A 19,182-nucleotide genomic window follows, 5' to 3' on the forward strand; every position below is an offset into this window, starting at 1 on the left:
GTGATGAGTGTTGCGGGAGGCTTGGAATTGACCGAGCAGACCTCTTGATGTCTCAGCTCCCTGAGGAGAGTAAATGATATGCAACTTCAACATAGAACACTCAGCAGCACCCCAGACCGTTTTCACCTGACAGACAATGCTGTCTTATGATTGGTAGGTTTGAAAGCTACATGTTCTTTAGACTTGCTCACCCCTGAGTTTTCTGCTGTGCCTGGATATCCCAGTCCTCAGCAGATTCTCGTTCATTTCATTCAGAAAAACTCTACATCTGGGATGAGTTTCCATTTTAGGAAATGGGATCTGAAATGATTATTTTGTGTAATTATTATTAAAGAAAAAGGTGGTTAAAGAAGTATAAAGGAAATGGATAGATATGTTGCCAAAACTTTTGTTTGGAGAAAATGGAATGATGAAGATTGAACATGTAGTTTTACAGAAGCCAGCCCAGGCTTAGAACCGTATTGCTAAAAGAATTAATAATTCACTGAAAAGTGAAATGGACTGATACTCAGGGAACCATGTCAGACTCATGATTGATTTTTCAGGTCCCCGTCTGTGTACCTAGGTAATAATCTCTTCTAGGTAAAATTGTGCACATACATAGTCAAAGAGGATGATATAAACAGTCACATTTTTCACTCATTTTGATTAAAAGACTTTTCCTGCCTTTACCCTAGGGAATGTAGGTTGATGTGACTGTAGGCTTCGTCAACTTAAAAAGAAATCAAATACAAATGCATAGCGATTGAATAACACTGGTTTGTCTCAACAATTCAGTAAGGACATGCACATTTTCTTTTTGCCGTTAAGCACATTGTGCTGATTGCCCTGTTATATAATTTAGCTTTGAGAAAGGCAGTACTCTTGTAGTTCCCATGGATTAGGGACTTTGCTAGCAAGTCCTCCAAGAAAGATGCAATAGCGTCTTCCATCATTGAATGGGAGTGACAATTGTAGCTAGCAAATGCTCCCGGAAAACCCCTTCAACTGATATTTACTCAACCACCATGTTTTGGAGGTTGAGGAACATCCTCTGGGTCTCCAGATCAGGGGCTCCCAACCTCCGGACTGTGGACTGGCACTGGTTCGTGACCTGTTAGGAACCGGGCTGCACAGCAGGAGTTGAGCAACGGATGAGCAAGTGAGCAGAAGCTTCATCGGTATTTACAGCTGTTCCCCATGGCCCACATTACCACCTGAGCTCTGCCTCCTGTCAGATCAGTGGCGGCATCAGATTCTTATAGGAGTGCAAACCCTACTGTGAACTGTGCGTGCCAGAAATCTAGGTTGTGCACTCTTTATGAGAATGGAATGCCTGATGATCGGAGGTGGAACAGTTTCAGCCTGAAACCATCCCCCTTCCCTACCCCAACATCCATGGAAAAATTGTCTTCCACGAAACTGGTCCCTGGTGCCAAAAAAGATTGGGGACTGCTGTTCTAGATCATGTTCAGGAATATAATGGAGGCAGAGACTGCTGATCATTTGAGAATCCTTCAGTCCTTACACATGAAAGCATCCATACGACTCCAAGGCACAGGAACACGGTGTACAGGAGAGTTTCCATGTGCATCCAGGGAGGGCCTGTATAGCCAGTGGAGAGCATCTGCACCCACAGGCTGCCCACCCTGGCCAGGGACTCACTGGTTGCAATTCTCTATGTTTAGGAAAGAGATCCTAATATTTGTTCCAGCTGTCTAAGGAATATACATAGTGAGACTGTCTTCCACCGCATTTCCATCTATAGAACACTGTTGAACATTGTTTCTCTTAGCTTTGTCTTAACTTCTGTGGTGGGTGGTAAGGACTAGAAACATGTCTTTTTATTTTTTTGAGACAGAGGCTTGCTCTGTTGCCTAAGCTGGAGTGCAGTGGCACCATCTTGGCTCACTGCAACCTCTGCCTCCCGGGTTCAAGAGATTCTTGCCTCAGTCTCCTGAGTAGCTGAGATTACAGGCATGCACCACCATGCCAGGCTAAGTTTTTCTATTTTTAGTAGAGATGGGGTTTCACCATGTTGGTCAGGCTGGTCTTGAACAACTGACCTCAAGTGATCCACCCTGCCTCGGCCTCCCAAAATGCTGGGATTACAGGTGTGAGCCACCGTACCCGGCCAGGACTAGAAACATCTGTCTTTTCTTTCTGGGGATAGATGGTTTTATGGTTTCCCATCTCGGTCTTCTTTTTGTGGCTCTAAAACTTTTTATGTGCCTACTTTTGGGATGCTGAAAGTGTGTATATTTATGGCTAGGTGCAGAGAAACAGGGAATAAGCTGTTGGTTCAGGAGGGAGGTAGAGGAGGGTTTGGGTTGAAAACGAGAGAGGAGGTTGGAGGGTTCCGCATGTGCCAGGTGCAGCTTCTGGATTGAGCTACAAGTTGGGGAGACACTGGCTTCTTTCCTCCATGGTCTGTGTCTGATTGAATAAAGCACCATTTCCCTTAAGAAAGGACATACGGCTTGGTAATCTTTTTTAAACCGAGGAGCCTGCCTCCAGAATGGTGTGGAGCCACTTTCATTCCCACTTGAGTTCTCCAAAGTTTAGTTTTCAAGAACCCTAAAGATGCATGCTGCAATACAAACAACAAGAAAGCTCACACAGAAGTCTTCGGGTCAAATGTGTGGGGTTTTGTTGCTACTGTTGTTTTTATCTTCTCCATGATTAACAGACTTTTCACAGAAACAGGGGTGATAGGAGATGCATAGGAACAGTCTCCCTAGGCAATGGTAATTAAAACAGGAAATAGAATACAAATTCAACATTCTAATAAAGCTTAAAATTCCTTTTCAGGGGCACTGGCCTCTTTTTAAGCTATTACCACAGAACAGCTGGATCTTTTTTCTGCATTTAAGTTAGTCACCACCTTTCTTGGCTCTTACGAGTATTCATTAAAGATAGGGAAACTTCATTAGGCTTAACTCAACTAAATAAATGGACCTTCTCTGGATTTGTACAAGTGGATAATTACCTATGGTAAATTACCTTCATTGTATGTATAGCTATAAAAAGGTAGTATCACCTCAGGAGGCTGAGGTGGGAGGATCGCTGACCCAGGAGTTCAAAGCTGCAGTGATCTGTGATTGCACCACTGCGCTCCAGCCTGGGTGACAGAGCGAGACCTTCTTATCTCTTTACAGAAACAAACAAACAAACAATCAAACAAACAAAGCAAGTAGTTTCAAACAGACTTTCTGCGGTGTGGGGTCAGGAAGCTTGGGACTTTGTGAGCAGCTTTTAGGGATGTATCCAGAAGTGCTTCTGATACCTGTATTATAAAGACACTTAAATAACAGACAAGGTATGATGACGTGCACCAGCAATATTTGCCCACTTTTAAGTAGAATTTAAATTTTTAAAACTTTATAAATGTTTATATCATTATATGTTCTCTCCATCAGTTGCTTTTTTTTTTTTTTTAACAACCTACTATTCTTTTGTGCCTTTCCCAAAAACTCTGGTATATGATTAGTCTTAATATTATCAGTTTTAAAAATTGTTTTAAAGTAATTGTACTTGCTGAAGATAGGACCTGGGGTGTATTTTACTGTAATAACTTAATTGTCTGGAAACAACCCAAATGTTCATTCATAGGGAGCTAGTTACATAAAATATGGTTTATACACTACAGTGGAATACTATACAGCCATAAAAACAAATAACTTATACTGATATGGAATGATCTCTGGGTTATATATATTGTTTGTTTGCTTGTTTTTTTGTTTTTTTTTTTTTCTTTTGAGATGGAACTTCACTCTTGTTTCCCTGGCTGGAGTGCAATGGTGCAATCTCGGCTCACTGCAACTTCCACCTCCCGGATTCAAGCAGTTCTCCTGCCTCAACCTCCCAAGTAGCTGAGATTACAGGTGTGTGACACCATGTCCAGCTAATTTTGTATTTTTAGGAGAGACAGGGTTTCACCATGTTGGTCAGGCTGGTCTCGCAGTCCTGATCTCAAGTGATCCACCCACTTTGGCCTCCCAAAGTGCTGGGATTACAGGTGTGAGCCATTGTGCCAAGCAAAGTATAGAACAATGTATATCCTATGGTGTGTGTTAAAGGGACCAAAGGAAAAACAAGACATGTATGTCTGTGTGTTTATGTAAACACAGATACCACTGAAGGAATATATAAGAGACTGATAGCTCCATTCCTTATGGAGTAGGGCATTGGGTAGCCAGGGAACAAAGGTGAGAGAATGGATTTTTTTTTGAAAACCATTTGTACCACTTGACTTTTGAACCAAGGAAATGTATTACTCAAAAAGTAAATACATAAAATTAATATGTTAAAAAATAAGTAATGAATTTTTATCATAATCTTACCTTCAAAAAACGAAACTTAATTATCTATAGTGTTGTCCAATAGAATTTTCTGTGGTGATAGGAATATTGTATATTTGCACCATCCAATACTACTAGCCACATGTGGCTTCTGATCACTTAAAAGATGACTTGTGCAACTGAGGAGCTAATTTTTAAATTTGATTTTCATTAGTCTAAGTTTAAGTGGCTACTTGTGGCTAGGAGCTACCACATTGATTGGGTATAGATCTAATGTATATGACTTAAGACAGGGTGTGGTGGCTCATGCCTGTAATCCCAGCACTTTGAGAGGCCGAGGCAGGTGGATCACCTGAAGTCAGGAGTTCAAGACCAGTCTGGCCAACATGGCAAAACTCCGTCTCTACTAAAAATACAAAAATTAGCTAGGTGTGGTGGCAGACACCTGTATTCCTAGCTACTAGGGTGGTTGAGGCAGGAGAATCACTTGAACCTGGGAGGCAGAGGTTGCAGTGAGCCAAGATCATGCCACTGTACTCCAGCCTGGGAGATAAGCAAGACTCCATCTCAATGAATGAATAAATAAAAATAGAGTGTATGGCTTAGAGTATCTTTTCTGTTTAGACCTGACTAAAGCTTAGAAAGAATTGTTATAGGCTCTCAGGGTAAAATTTATTACTGTAAATCCAAAAAATCCCTTTTTTTTGTCCTTGAATTAAATGCTGTCACCTCCTTCTTGAAAGGAGGGACTATTAGTCAGATTTGAAAATCCTCTTTATTACCCAGGAAAATCATTTTTATGGACACTTGGTCTTTCTGTATCTGGCTTGGAAGCAGTCTGTTTTTGATAGGTTGACTTTTTCATCTTGAACACAAACCCTGTTTGTGTGTCCCCTACTCCCCAGTTTGATGTGCCAGGCACTTTGTTCTCAAGCCCAGCAGCTGTTGTGGGACGAGGGGACAGTTTGCATGCTTAGCCAGCAGCTGCCAGAAACATTTCTAATCTGGTTTTGGCAGGAAATAGGGCACAAGTGGAAGCCAAGTTAAAAGAAGCTGGAAAAATAAACAGAATGACTTTGGATGTCACTTCATATGTGGTCCATTTTCAGCTGAAGATTTGCCCCAGTAATTTGCTAATATGACTGGACTGTGATCCCTTCCAAAGGCAGGGTTGAATATAGTCACCTTTGAGATCCAGGATCTAGTCCAGTGCTTGGAACATGCTTGTAGGAGGTTATTGTTATTATTTTTTCAATGATTGACTACACTGCAAATTTGTTTAATTGGTTTAATTAGTAGCTTAAAACTGTTGTTCACCCAAGATAAACTAGTTGTAGGCTATTATTGGTTATGGGTTCCTTCTCTCTCCTTTCTACTACACAATATCACCCACCATCTCCTCTAAAGCAAGACATTTTGAACTTTTTTTTTTTTTTTGAGACAGAGTTTCACTCTGTCACCCAGGCTGGAGTGCAGTGGTATGATCTTGGCTCACTGCAACCTCCGCCTCCTGGTTTCAAGCTATTTTCCTGCCTCAGCCTCCTGAGTAGCTGGGACTACAGGCACATGCTACTACACCCGGCAAATTTTTGCATTTTTGGTAGAGACGGGGTTTTACCGTATTGGCCAGGTTGGTCTCAAACTCCTGACCTCAACTGATCTGCCTGCCTCAGCCTCCCAAAGTACTGGGATTACAGGTGTGAGTCACCACGCCTGGCCTTTGAACTTTCTTTAAACATTATTTAGACTGGGCATGGTGGCTCATGCCTGTAATCCCAGCACTTTGGGAGGCTGAGGCAAGAGGATTGCTTGAGTCTAGGGGTTTGAGACCAGCCTGGGCAACATAGCAAGACCCCATCTCTAAAAAAAAAAAAAATTAGCTGGGTGTAGTGGTGCATGCCTATAGTCCCAGCTACTTAGGGGACTGAGGCAGGAGGATCAATTGAGCCTGGGAGGTTGAGGCTGCAGTGAGCCGTGATCACACCATTATACTCCAGCCTGGGTGACAGAGCTGGATGACCGTGTCTCCAAAACAAAACACTGTTATTTATTCATCTATTCTGCTGCAAGCAAGCGTATTTTGCATATTTGTGAGCAAGAAATAAGCACATCTTAATTTAATCTATCTTTTCTACAAAGTAAAAGGCTTTCAAAAGGTGAAGATACAGGTATAAATGTGGTGTCTTTTTAAATGGAAGGCAAAAATTCTTCAGGTTGGAATATCCATTAAGAGACTTTTTGTCTCTAAAGTGGAAAGTTTACTAAAATCGTTCTTTTGGGTTTCCTTTCCATCAAATTCTCCATCCTCTAGAAGCCCAAGCAGCCCCAGCCTTGTAGATTCCCAAGAACGCGTAAGGTGTGAAGTGTTGTCTGTGAGGAAGGGATCTGAAATCCGATGGGCTTGTGCTAAATCGTGTTTGGTTTTCTTTGCAGACCTTCACTGCCTGGTGTAACTCCCACCTAAGGAAAGCCGGCACCCAAATTGAGAACATCGAAGAAGACTTCAGGAATGGCCTTAAGCTCATGCTGCTTTTGGAAGTCATCTCAGGTTGGTGTTATGTATCCCAATCCTATGCTTTCATGTGTTATCAGTAGGTAAGCAACTATTTAGAGATGATTACATCAGAAGTTCACTTTGAACTTGGCTGGGCAAGAACATGGTATTATTGCCAAAGAAAACCTTTCCAAAGAACAATCTGCCTGGAGTTATTTTTGTGTTCTAAAAAAGGAGTGAATTCTCTTTAAAAATGACTTATTAAAATAATGTTTATACCACCAAGCTTGAAACAAAATAAGAGAAGAAAAAATGACTTCACATGACTCCCTCCATGCTGCCCTCTCTACTCTTCGTCCAGCTAGAGCGTATTCCAGAAATCATCTTGTATCCAAAAATCTCCATGTTGTAGATGTTGGCAGAACTCTGAACATATAAGCTAAAATCCCAGGGGGGCTTTGATTTGTCCTGAATTTCAATTGGGCGATTTAGACTTTGGACTAGAGAATGGATCACCTTTGGAGAAGTGTGACTGGGAAGGATTATGGCAGATCTGCCCTGATCCATATATCTTCATAATCAGGTGTCGAACGAACCCTGGCAGCCACCTCTGTGATTTTAACTAGGCCATCCTGACTTCCTCTAACAGTTAGCCAACAACTCTGAATACTCCAGGGACTCTAACCAGCTTCTCTTTTTACTCATTTGTAAGTTGGATCATGGGCCAAACCAGACTCTCCCTGCAGATCTGAAAAGCATATGTCCTTCATAGTATGGCTGCCTGCTGGTCCACTTGATCCTGAAAACCTTTTGGTTACCGTTCCCTCATTGCTGTGATTTAGAGAGACCAGGCACACATCAGAAATAGTCATGTAACCATTTGTTTTTAAGGAAAAAATGGATTCTGAGGTTTGGCATCTTGATTCCGCATCAAGAGGTCACTGTCTCCATGTCTGCATGATTCTCTTTTCATCCAACAGGGGAAAGGCTGCCCAAACCTGACCGAGGAAAAATGCGGTTCCACAAAATTGCTAACGTCAACAAAGCTTTGGATTACATAGCCAGCAAAGGGGTGAAACTGGTGTCCATCGGGGCTGAAGGTGAGAGGTGTGGTGGGGTGGCCCTCTCTGCCACACTGACCTTATAGCACAGGTGTGGGCTGCTACTTGAATTCTCTTCTTCCCTCCCTTTCACCATTTACTGTACCTGCCTTGTATCAGGCTCTCCCCTAGGGCGCTGAGTGCACAGAGATAAGAACAAATGGTACCCTGAGTGGGAGACCAAGCTCTAGGTTCTTTGTAAAGCATAGAATTAAATATAATGCTGTCATCTTCAGAACATTTACAGGACTGAGAAAGAACTTACACATCCCACTGACTCTTAATAAGAACTAATAGGAAGGAAGTGGTCTCTTTGTTCTCTATGGGAGACTGGGAATTTGGCGAGGTCAGCAGGAGTTGAGATTACCACCATATGTACAACTGAGTCCTGCTACTTGTCAGCTGCGGAATGCCGTTAGAAGGGTCAGGGTAAAGATGAGACTGCGTTCTCTTTATTTGATTATTTAAAACCTTAGTTCATGGCTGGGCACAGTGGCTCATGCTCATCCCAGCACTTTGGGAGGCCGAGGCGGGTAGATCACCTGAGGTCAGGAGTTCAAGACCAGCCTGGCCAACGTGGTGAAATCCCCGTCTCTACTAAATTTACAGAAAATTAGCTGGGTGTGGTGGCGCATGCCTGTAGTCTTTGTAGTCCCAGCTACTCAGGAGGCTGAGGCAGGGGAATTGCTTGATCCCCGGAGGCGGAGGTTGCAGTGAGCCAAGGTTGTGTCACTGCACTCCAGCCTGGGTGACAGAGTGAGACTCATCTCAAAAAAAAAAAAAAAAAAAAAAAACCACCTTAGCTCATTGCATGTTAAAACTTTGGAGATTCCTGGGTGGTTTTCAGTGATAATACATAATGCAAGATTTGTACTTATTATTAACTCAGAATTTATTTAAACTAGAGACATTTGGTTATGAATACTGTATTTATAACCAGACATACTGCGATACTTTTAAAAACATAAACCGGTCTTTCCATATGCACATTTTCCAATAGCTCTGAAGTGAAAATTTATATATAGGAAAAAAGTTATGTCCTGACTATGTTATCTGTACATTAATTTGTTGTTTTCTTACCTGCAGAAATTGTTGATGGTAACGTGAAAATGACCCTGGGCATGATCTGGACCATCATCCTTCGCTTTGCTATTCAGGATATTTCAGTTGAAGGTAAAAGACATGGTTAAAAGTGTAATTGTATAATCTGTAAGTTGAGCTTATGAATTAAAATTTGAACAAGATATTTGAAAGTCCAACAGTCACTTACATGATTGAATGAGAGACATGTAAGTGGGTTCTTCTACATTTGGTATGTGTGTAAGAAAAGACCCCAGCAGCACTGTTTCATTCATGGAGGCTGGAATCGGTTTGCACAAGATGAGCACATGTTCAGAACAGAAGTCGCTTTTTCAAATGAGCATTTATTGAGCTTCTTGATTGCTTATTATGCTAGTAAATTTAGAGCTATGGCAGAGTTCTGTAGTCTTACAACTGAAACACTCTTTATACCCCAGGTATAAAAACAGAATCTGTTGCAATCCACGTTCATTTGTTATTTCCTTTACGTTCTTCCTCCTTACCTCTCTCCCTTTTTCTTTTTAAACAAGACCTTTATGGTCACTGTATCTTTTGGCCTAACTACTGTTCCATCATTATCATAGAATCTTAATCCTTGGCACTGCCACTGAAGATAAAAATCTTTAGTCTTTTACACTAACTATACTCCCAAATATTTTGATGAATTCAGCACTGTTGAAAAGTGTCAAATTGGCATTCTTAAAATTAGAACTTTGCCTGTTTGGCCCTCAAGTCACAAAGTGTATAACTGCAGAATGTGTTTCAGGACTGTCTGCATTGTCCAACGATTTAGCTCCCCCGACTCTGTAATCTAGTAGGTAACCAAGTACCTGAGTGGTAAGGGGTGGAGACGTTATTTATAATTCTGCCCAGGCCAGAGTAGCTTCTGACTCTGATTTTTTTGTTTGTTTGTTTTTTGAGACGGAGATTTGCTCTGTCGCCCAGGCTGGAGTGCAGTGGCGTGATCTTGGCTCACTGCAAGCTCCGCCTCCCGGGTTCACGCCATTCTCCTGCCTCAGCCTCCTGAGTAGTTGGGACTACAGGCACCCACCACCACGCGGGCTAATTTTTTATATTTTTAGTAGAGACAGAGTTTCAGCGTGTTAGCCAGGATGGTCTCGATCTCCAGGCCTTGTGATCTGCCCACCTCAGCCTCCCAAGGTGCTGGGATTACAGGCGTGAGACTCTGGTCTTTTTAAGTGATTTTAGGTACTCATCAACCAGCAAACATTAAGAAAGAACACTTTGCCTACTCGTACCAGCTGACATGAAGCCTGCAGTACTTGCCCTTACGGACCTTCAAATTCACTTCAATTATTCCCTTCTGGCACCGGAGACCCACTTATGTCATCTAAAAATCAAACTAAAATCTAATGGCATTAACACCTCAACAATTCAGGCTCAGGAATGATAGCCAGCTTGAATTAATACATAGTCTGACTTTGAAAACTTTTGCACAATATAGTTCTATTACAGTACCTTCCTTTATGCTAATGTAAGAAACAAGAGGCTTCCTAAAATTCCTGCTTTATTTAAAAATTGTAAGTTATAATTATCAGTTTTTATATACTTCTAAATTTAAATATTTAAACTGTTGAACCCACTTTAAATAAATACTACTTTTAGAAATCTTGTTCACACTGTTGCTGGTCTAGCAAATCCTTTTTCCACAAATATTGCAGAGGTGAAGTTGACTAGAAATTGTTTCTGATTGGTTACAAATTTTACATTAGTTATAATAGGAATTTAAAACTTAATTATATTTCAAGTGTAGGTATGAATGGATTATCCATTAGAGTTTTCCCCAAAGTTGTTATTAACATGCCCAAAGCAAGATAGCTAAATCACAATATTTTGTAAAATTTTGCAATAAAAGGCTATATTAATCTGCTCTTCACAAGACTAAGAAACTAAGCATTAAAAAATTATAATTTTATTAGCAAAGTACCTAAATCTCTTCAAGCAGATGGTTCTGTAGTGTCCAACACAGTAGATAATTAGTTTGCTAATTTATATTTTTATTTGCTTAATAACCTCATTTAATTTCTGTAAGTCTACAGAAAAATCATCTTCATTTGTTTTAATGATACATAGTATGTTGAAAAAGTCATTATTATTAGAAACAAATTCTTTGAGGAGTGAGTTTCCTTCAACAAAACGATGGGCCTCTTCCAAGAAGGAAAATGAGAGATTAGGCCGGGCGCGGTGGCTCACGCCTGTAATCCCAGCACTTTGGGAGGCCAAGGCAGGTGGATCATGAGGTCAGTAGTTCGAGACCAGCCTGGTCAACATATGGTGAAACCCTGTCTCTACTAAAAATACAAAAATTAGCTGGGCATGGTGGCGGGCACCTGTAATCTCAGCTCCTCAGGAGGCTGAGGCTGGCAAATTGCTTGAACCTGGGAGGCGGAGCTTGCAGTGAGCCGAGATCACGCCACTGTACTCCAGCCTGGGTGACAGAGCAAGACTCTGTCTCAAAAAAAAAAAAAAAAGAAAAGAAAAGAAAATGAGAGATTAATACATGTGTTGATGAAAGCAGTCCAGATGTAAGTGGATGATGGAGCTCCTCGGGGTGTCATTCAGTGTTTCGTGATGCAATGACAGATAGCCCTGCCAATCCATAACATGCTTTTTACACCCATGATGAGGGTTTTGTGTGTGGACCTGTTTGTGCCAAATGGCCGCATTTCCACTTTCCCATATACCTTTCGGGAGTAGGCTTTCCAGTAATGTACATAATTCACACAAGCTTGTTAACCTTTTGCTGAAAGCCTGAAAATGGATTTGGGGTTGGAGGAGGGTCAGCTTTGATTGTAGTAACCAATTAAATAAGGAAAAAGCCTTGTTTGACCTTCATGGCCCGAGAGTGTTCACACATATTCAGACAGAAATTAAGTGAAACTCTGTGACTTGTAAGTCTAAACTTCAGTAACAATATTAAGATGTTGTAGATACATGTACCTTTGTTTGCTTTTCTAACCTGTTAAGTTTTATTTAAACTCTATTAAATACATGCCATTATTTCTTCCTGATGTACCTTTTCTTATTAATTATGTTGGTCAGGACTGCAATGACAGGCAGAATAATTGGCTGTGGAGTTCCGAATTTCAACATCCATATCAATTCACATTTTAATTAAGTCTTAACAGTTTCAGTTTATTTTCCCTTAACTAGCACTTGCTAGTTAAGAGACATGAACAGGAGTCATTCAAGTTACAGCACATGGAACTTTAGGGGTGTGTGTACTTTATCTGGGTTATGGGTCCAAGAAAATGTGAACTAAAACGGACAGCTTTTTTTTTGTTTGTTTGTTGTTTTTTTGAGACAGAGTCTCACTCTGTCGCCCAGGCTGGAGTGTAGTGGCACAATCTTGGCTCACTGTAACCTCCGTCTCCTGGGCTCAAGCAATTCTCCTGCCTCAGCCTCCCAAGTAGCTGGGATTACAAGCGCCCACCACCGTGCCTGGCTACTTTCTGTATTTTTAGTAGAGACGGGATTCACCGTCTTGGCCAGGCTGGTCTTGAACTCCTGACCTCAGGTGATCTGCCGGCCTCAGCCTCCCAAAGTGCTGGGATTACAGGTGTGAGCCACCGTGCCCAGCCCAAAATGGACAATTTAGGTAAATAATTACAGAATTATTTTGATTTGAAAAAATCAACTTCAACCCCTTCCTAAGATAGAAGAGGCCCCATGTTAGTTATGAGTCCACATGCTTTAGGGAATTTCTAAACCGTTAGCATTTAAATATGGGCAGAATCCTAAGTTATATAAGTGGCTTTGAGGAGCTGTTTAGATGTGTGTTGGTTTGGCTCCTCCAGGAAGCAAGTGCCAAGACTAACTAGAAATTGTTGTAGTCTTTCCAGGCCTTTGTGAAAACATACCATAGCATGGGTGGCTTAAATAGCAGACCTTTGTTTTCTCGCAGTTCTTGAGGCTGGAAGTCCAAAATCAGAGTATCATCATGGTCTGATTCTGTGAGGACCCTCTTCTTGGCTAGCAGTTGGCTGCTGCCGTGCTGTGCCTCAGTGCCACACATGGTGGGTGGGGGTGGGGTAGAACCTGCCAGTGAGCAGGCTTCCTGGTGTCTCTTATGAGGGCACTAATCCGATCATGAGGGCCCCACCCTCATGACCTCATCTAACCCTAAGCACCTCCCAAAGGCCCCATCTCCAAATATAGGTACATTAGGGTCTAGGGCTTCAACATATGAATCTGGTGATGGGCGGGAAGACACCAACATTCAGGCCATCCCAGAAATGCAAGAGATTTTTTGGGGAAAATGCCTATGCAGGATGAAGGGGAGGGAGCAGGAGATTCCTGAGGAGCCTTCAGACCAGAGCTCCTGGCTGACACCTGGGCTGAGAAGAGGAAGGGAGGAGGCTTGAGGAAGAAGGTCTCGGACTGCAGTGCAGTTCTGAGGTTAATTTCGCAAGGCTGATGGAGTCTTTAATCCTACACTGCCCTGAGAGGAGTCTCACATCGCATAGGGATGTCTCAGCTCTGCTGCTCACCCCCCAGTCTTTGTCTGGAGCAGCCCTGGGGAATGTGGCCTCAGTGGGAATGCAGGGGTGTGGTGCATTCAGGGGGCTGCAGCTGGCAAGTCAGTTGCCTGCCCTGTGCTCCCAGCTGCAGCTGTGGGATGTCTGAGCAGCACATTTTTATGGTCATCACAGATGGTACTGGGTTTTTCTTTTGGTCAGAAGTCAGTTGGCCAAACTTGAAATTTACCAATGAAACCCTTTAAGTGTTACAAAATCAGTGGGTAAAGGAGTACATTTGAGATGTGGTAGCATCTGTGAATTCCATTTACCTAGGAGTACAAATTACAAACCAGACGAATGACAGATTAGTTGTCATCAACTACACACATTTTATTTTTTCATGTGAGTTGCATTGTAGACTATTTATGTTTGCATGTTTTTCAGGATTGTGTACAGTAAGCACTAAGTGAACACAGAGGATCCGATTGTCCTGTAACACTCACTTCAATTACAGATTGTGCTCAGCATTAAGCTTTGCTAGTCCTTTAAGGATACAGTCAATCAAGAGGCAGGGAAAGGTCTGTCAGCATCCACAGCCTCCTTTTCAAATTGGACACTTAGTCTCTGATCCTGAATAATAGGTGCCCCCAGTGTCACCTCACACAATGAGGTACACACAGTTTTTAAACATTTATTTTCAGCCAGGCACAGTGGCTCACGCCTGTAATCCCAGCACTCTGAGAGGCCAAGGTGGGTGGATCGCCTGAGGTCAGGAGTTTGAGACCAGCCTGGCCAATGTGGTGAAATCCTGTCTCCACTAAAAATACAAAAATTAGCCGGGCATGGTGGTGGCACCTGTAGTCCCAGCTACTCGGGAGGCTGAGGCAGGAGAATCTCTCGAACCCGGGAGGCAGAGGTTGCAGTGAGCCAAGATCCCACCACTGCATGCCAGCCTGGGTGACAGAGTGAGACTATGCCTCAAAAAAAAAAAAAAAAAAAAAATTATTTTCATTTAAAAAGGGGTAAGTCACCAACTACCCTGAAGTCTGGTTTTAGTATCTTTTTATGTTGGAGCTTATGATTGCTCCTGCATTGTCCTTTTGAAGTCCCTAAGTGTCATCAGAAGTTACTCACCAAGATCAGCGTTCTGGCTCCTATGCCTTGCAGAGGCTGTAAGAAGAGATGAGGTATTTGGTGATCGACCCCCTGGGAGGTCTGTTTCGAAAGTGACTAGGAGCTAAGTGAACTAAGCGGCATTTCCCTGGGGCCACTTTTTCTTGGCTGTCATTACAGAAACATCTGCCAAAGAAGGTCTGCTGCTTTGGTGTCAGAGGAAAACCGCTCCTTATAGAAATGTAAACATTCAGAACTTCCATACTAGGTGAGCACCGAGGGCCCCTGGTCCTTGTATTGTCAGTGGAATCTGTGGGTAGCATGGGGAACAGTGTTTGTGTGCACCTGTGTTTTCTCCTGCCTGAGAAACCTTTTATGTACGGAGGAGAACTCAGGCTGTAGAATTCTTGATGCTTAAAGTCTCCCAAAGGAAAACATTGGAGTAAGCCTTAGCATGCTGGTAAAACAGCACTGTGTTTGTAAGTGAATGGTGTTGCAGTGCCAGAAGGGTTCTACTGAGTTTGGGGGTATAAGCATGCATCTTACTTTAGTCTTCACCTTGGTATTGGGAAAAGGCAGCAGGAATGGCTGTTGTTTCTCAGGGATGAGGGGGACCCTGGCAGAGTCTGCGTACCCCCTACTAGCGACTAGCGACTCTTCAGCCCTCAGCCCTGTAGGAAATAGAACGATCCTTCATCCATCAGTTTTGCTCTGCTGAAATTCAAAAGAGGTAGAAAAATTATGTTTGAAAAATTGTAGGAAATGAGATGAATGAAATCTTGACATAAGGGGAGAGAGCATGATTCTGTCACTTGCTTCAGTCTTTCTCATGTAGATTGATCATTATTACATTGAAGTGAAAGAGTTGGTTATATTTTCGCCTTTGGATGCTAGGTTACCCATGAATGCACAAAGGCCCACCACTGGCCACTGATAATCAGAAAGATAAGGATGAACTGCGGTGAAAAACTGGGGAGGTTCTTCTAGTTAAACAACTATTCTCAAAATGTCTGCCAAGTGTCAGGCACTGAACCAGGCCTTGGGAGGATAAAGGAGAAGAAAATCCTTCTTTGTCCCTACAATGTGCTGTTTGGCAGATGAGGGAAGCTATCAAGGGCTGGGACTTTCTGCAGGTGTCAAAGTTGGAGTGCCCAGACCTGCGTCCACTCATCTTGCTTTTCTTTTTCTGACTCCCAGTTGGCCCCAATACTTCAGCATTGTAGCACTGATAACTCTCACGGAGCTCTCCTACCCCAGACCCTTTGAGGAACAGAACTCCCACACTCTGCTCTCACTGAACCCGCTGTCACCAGCAAGCTCTGGCCTGCCCTTGTCTATGGGGCATTTAGAGCTGGTGTCTATGGGGGAAAAGGACCAGAAATAAACATCTGCCCTGCTAGTTGCATGTCCTCCCTCACCTACATGACTTTGCCTTAAAAGAAAAAGAAAAGAACTTTATAAAGAAAGACAAAGGAGTATCTGGGAGCTAACGGAGGCTTTTGAAGCATCCTAAGAACTTTTAGAGGAAGCGTGTTCTGGACATTTGCAGGGTAGACGTCCTTGTGTATATTTATTGGGTAGACTCAGGGGTAAGGGCCAGAATGGATACTTGGAGAAGAGAGAGGAAACCTGGGACTGGCTGGGCAGGGACAGCAGTAGAGGCATCTCCCTTCCTGTCACTGCCTGTGCCAGCACGGACCAGACCGGGGCAGGAGACACAGCAAGTCTCAGGAGGGGAAGTCGAAAGGAGAGGAGTACAGCGGACCCTGGGAAGAAGTTGAGTGTTCAAGCTCACTGGGTGGGATAAAGAGGAAGCTACCTGGGGTTTTCGATGCATTAAGTCAGACAGAAGGAAGGCCAACATCTGACTGAGTGCAGACGCTGGCTGCTTCTTTCTCTCCACTAACACGTGTTCCTGTTCTTCTCGACGGTTGTGAAGCTGGAAAGATGGCCTTGGACTCTGTGCCCTCATCCACCGACACCGGCCTGACCTCATTGACTACTCAAAGCTTAACAAGGTTATTCTTGTTTATACAGCATGCAGTGTCCCCGGCCACGCATCTCAGCATGTCCTGCAAATGAGCACATCAGCACTGGCCTAGCACAAACCCCAGGGCCACCTGCAGAAATGGCCACCAGGAAAAAGTACATTCTCCCAGCTAGCCTTTCCCATGATCCAAATATGAAGGGTAGCCAGGAAAACACTTACCTCTTAAAATCAGGGAAAACAAGACCCAAAGCTAAGTCCCTTTTTGCCCATATCAAGATATGTTTGTTTATTTGGCTTGATTTACTATGAAGGCTTTCTATATGTTCTTTAGAGATTTTACATTCCTGGATTCTAAATATGAGAAGTGAAGCCTATATTTTTGCGGAGAAGAAAGGCTCAAATAGTCCAAGTCTCTTTTTTTTTTTTTTTGAAGTGGAGTCTCGCTTTGTTGCCCAGGCTGGAGTGCAGTGGTGTGATCTGAGCTCACTGCAACCTCCGCCTCCCAGGTTCATGCCATTCTCCTGCCTCAGCCTCCCGAGTAGCTGGGTTTACAGGCGCCTGCCACCATGCCTGGCTAATTTTTTTAATTTTTATTTTTAGTAGAGACAGGGTTTTACCATGTTGACCAGGATGGTCTCTATCTCCTGACCTCGTGATCCGCCCACCTCAACCTCCCATAGGTGCTGGGATTACAGGTGTGAGCCACTGTGCCCAGCCCGTCTAAGCCTTTTTAAAGTCAAATTCCCTTGACTTTCTCTGGAGGATTTAGTTGTAGACATATTTATTCAGAATTGATTAACTCATCTGTCACACAAGGTCTACTTCATAACTATCTTGTTATTGATAGAAAATATCATCATTTGTAGCCTTGCAAAAGAAGTTTTTGGGGCAGGCTTTTTTTTTTTTTTGAGTTTTGCTTTTTTTCAGAAAATTTAACTTAGAAATTTTCCCTTTAAGGTAAAGGTTTAATGTGTTTAAGTCTCAGATTGGTATTCAAATTCTTTCTTTAAAAGTAGTTTTAAGGCCGGGTGTGGTGGCTCACACCTGTAGTTCCAGCACTTTGGGAAGTCGAGGCAGGAGGCTCACTTGAGCCCAGGAGTTTGAGGCTGCAGTGGACTGTGATCACACCACTGCCCTCCAGCCTGGACCACAGAGTGACACACCGACTCCCAAACAAAAACTTAGTTTTAAAATGTAACCCATGATGGAGAAAGAAATCAAGGTCCTTTCTGAATCTTGTGGATGCTCTGTGCTGCCTTAGAGATAATGGTGTGTACAGCAGCACAGAGAAACCACAAGATTCACTAAGGCAGCACAGGGTGGTGAAACCCTGTCTCTTCTAAAAATACAAAAATTAGCTGGGCGTGGTGGCAGGCACCTGTAATCCCAGCTACTCAGGAGGCTGAGGCAGGAGAATGGCTTGAACCCCAGAGACGGAGGTTGCCGTGAGCTGAGATGGCACCACTGCACTCCAGCCTGGGCGACAGAGTGAGACTCAGTCTCAAAAACAAAAAAGAAAAGAAGAATGGTGTGTAAAGACTTAAGGGTAAAAGCAAGGCCCACCCTTACTACACATTTCTGCAGTAGCCTCTACACATTTCCTGCTGGGTGCTGCTGTGCCGAGCTCACCGTTCACGTGCTGTTGCTGTGTTTGGGCGTGGACTCCAGCCCTGTTGCATGCTGACCTCACTCGTGTGGCATGGATGGTCGTAAGAAGAGTGTCCTGGCTTCCACCACCTTTTTAGTTATCCACTGCTTGCCTCCTGCCCCCAGCCTGCCTCCATGGCATACAGGGTTGCATGTGAAGAGTTTACTGGCATCCTAAAGGTTGAGAATGAAATATTTTAAGGTAGCCCATGAAAATGGAACTTTTTCCCAGCTTTTCAATGGATGTATTTTCTTACCCCTGAATTACTTTGAAATGATCCAAGCATATAGGCAGTGTACATTTCTTTTCAATTAATCTTAATCTCATTTGCAAAATGAGGGGATTGTCCTGCATAGACCCAGTTTCATTAGCAGTTTATTATGGTCAGTTTGTATTACAAAATGTCAGTAGATCTGTAGTTATTGGTCATCTAAGAAAGTAGAAAAATACTTACATAATACAATAGCAACTAATACTTCTATAGCACCAGAGCAGGCACTGTTATAAACAAATAAACATACATGTATATTCACACATGCATATATGCATATATATGAAATCCCACATACACATTTAATCTTCACAACGCACAGTAACCCTATAAAGTAGGTACTACTATTATCCTAGTTTTACAGATGAAGAAAGTGGGAAGTCAGTAATCTACCAGAGGTCACATGGCCAATAGCTGAGGTAGGAAATAAATACTTAATTGGCACATTTTATCATTTAAATTTACACTCTAAATGAGATAGCTTTCACAAAGTCTCAGGTGATAAGCTTTGTTAAAACAACCTTTAGTTAAAAACTTTTTTTTTTTTTTTTAAACTGAATTCGCTGTATACTCTGAGGCCAGAAAGCTGTCTTTGGTTTCTTCATTGAGCACTGTGAATATGTTTGAAACCTGCACTTTTTCAGTGTTTCGCTGTATAAAAATAATGGTGCTCGTTGGAAAACATTGTGGTTTCTAAAATATTGAAATGACTTTGTTATTAAAAT

At 42.7% G+C, this 19,182-nt stretch overlaps 1 protein-coding gene across 1 annotated transcript in view; it reads left to right on the forward strand.

Annotated features, from left to right (window-relative positions):
- The window catches only part of ACTN2 (actinin alpha 2), a 75,511-nt gene that overhangs the window by 23,264 nt on the left and 33,065 nt on the right, over positions 1-19,182 (forward strand). Inside the window, 5 exon segments of the mRNA XM_025402614.1 lie at positions 6,714-6,828; positions 7,755-7,874; positions 8,961-9,047; positions 14,729-14,816; positions 16,488-16,566. Of these exon segments, the coding sequence (XP_025258399.1) occupies positions 6,714-6,828; positions 7,755-7,874; positions 8,961-9,047; positions 14,729-14,816; positions 16,488-16,566 (489 nt within the window).

This window comes from Theropithecus gelada, chromosome 1 (genome assembly GCF_003255815.1).
Source record: "Theropithecus gelada isolate Dixy chromosome 1, Tgel_1.0, whole genome shotgun sequence".
In the NCBI taxonomy this organism is placed as follows: Eukaryota; Metazoa; Chordata; class Mammalia; order Primates; family Cercopithecidae; genus Theropithecus; species Theropithecus gelada.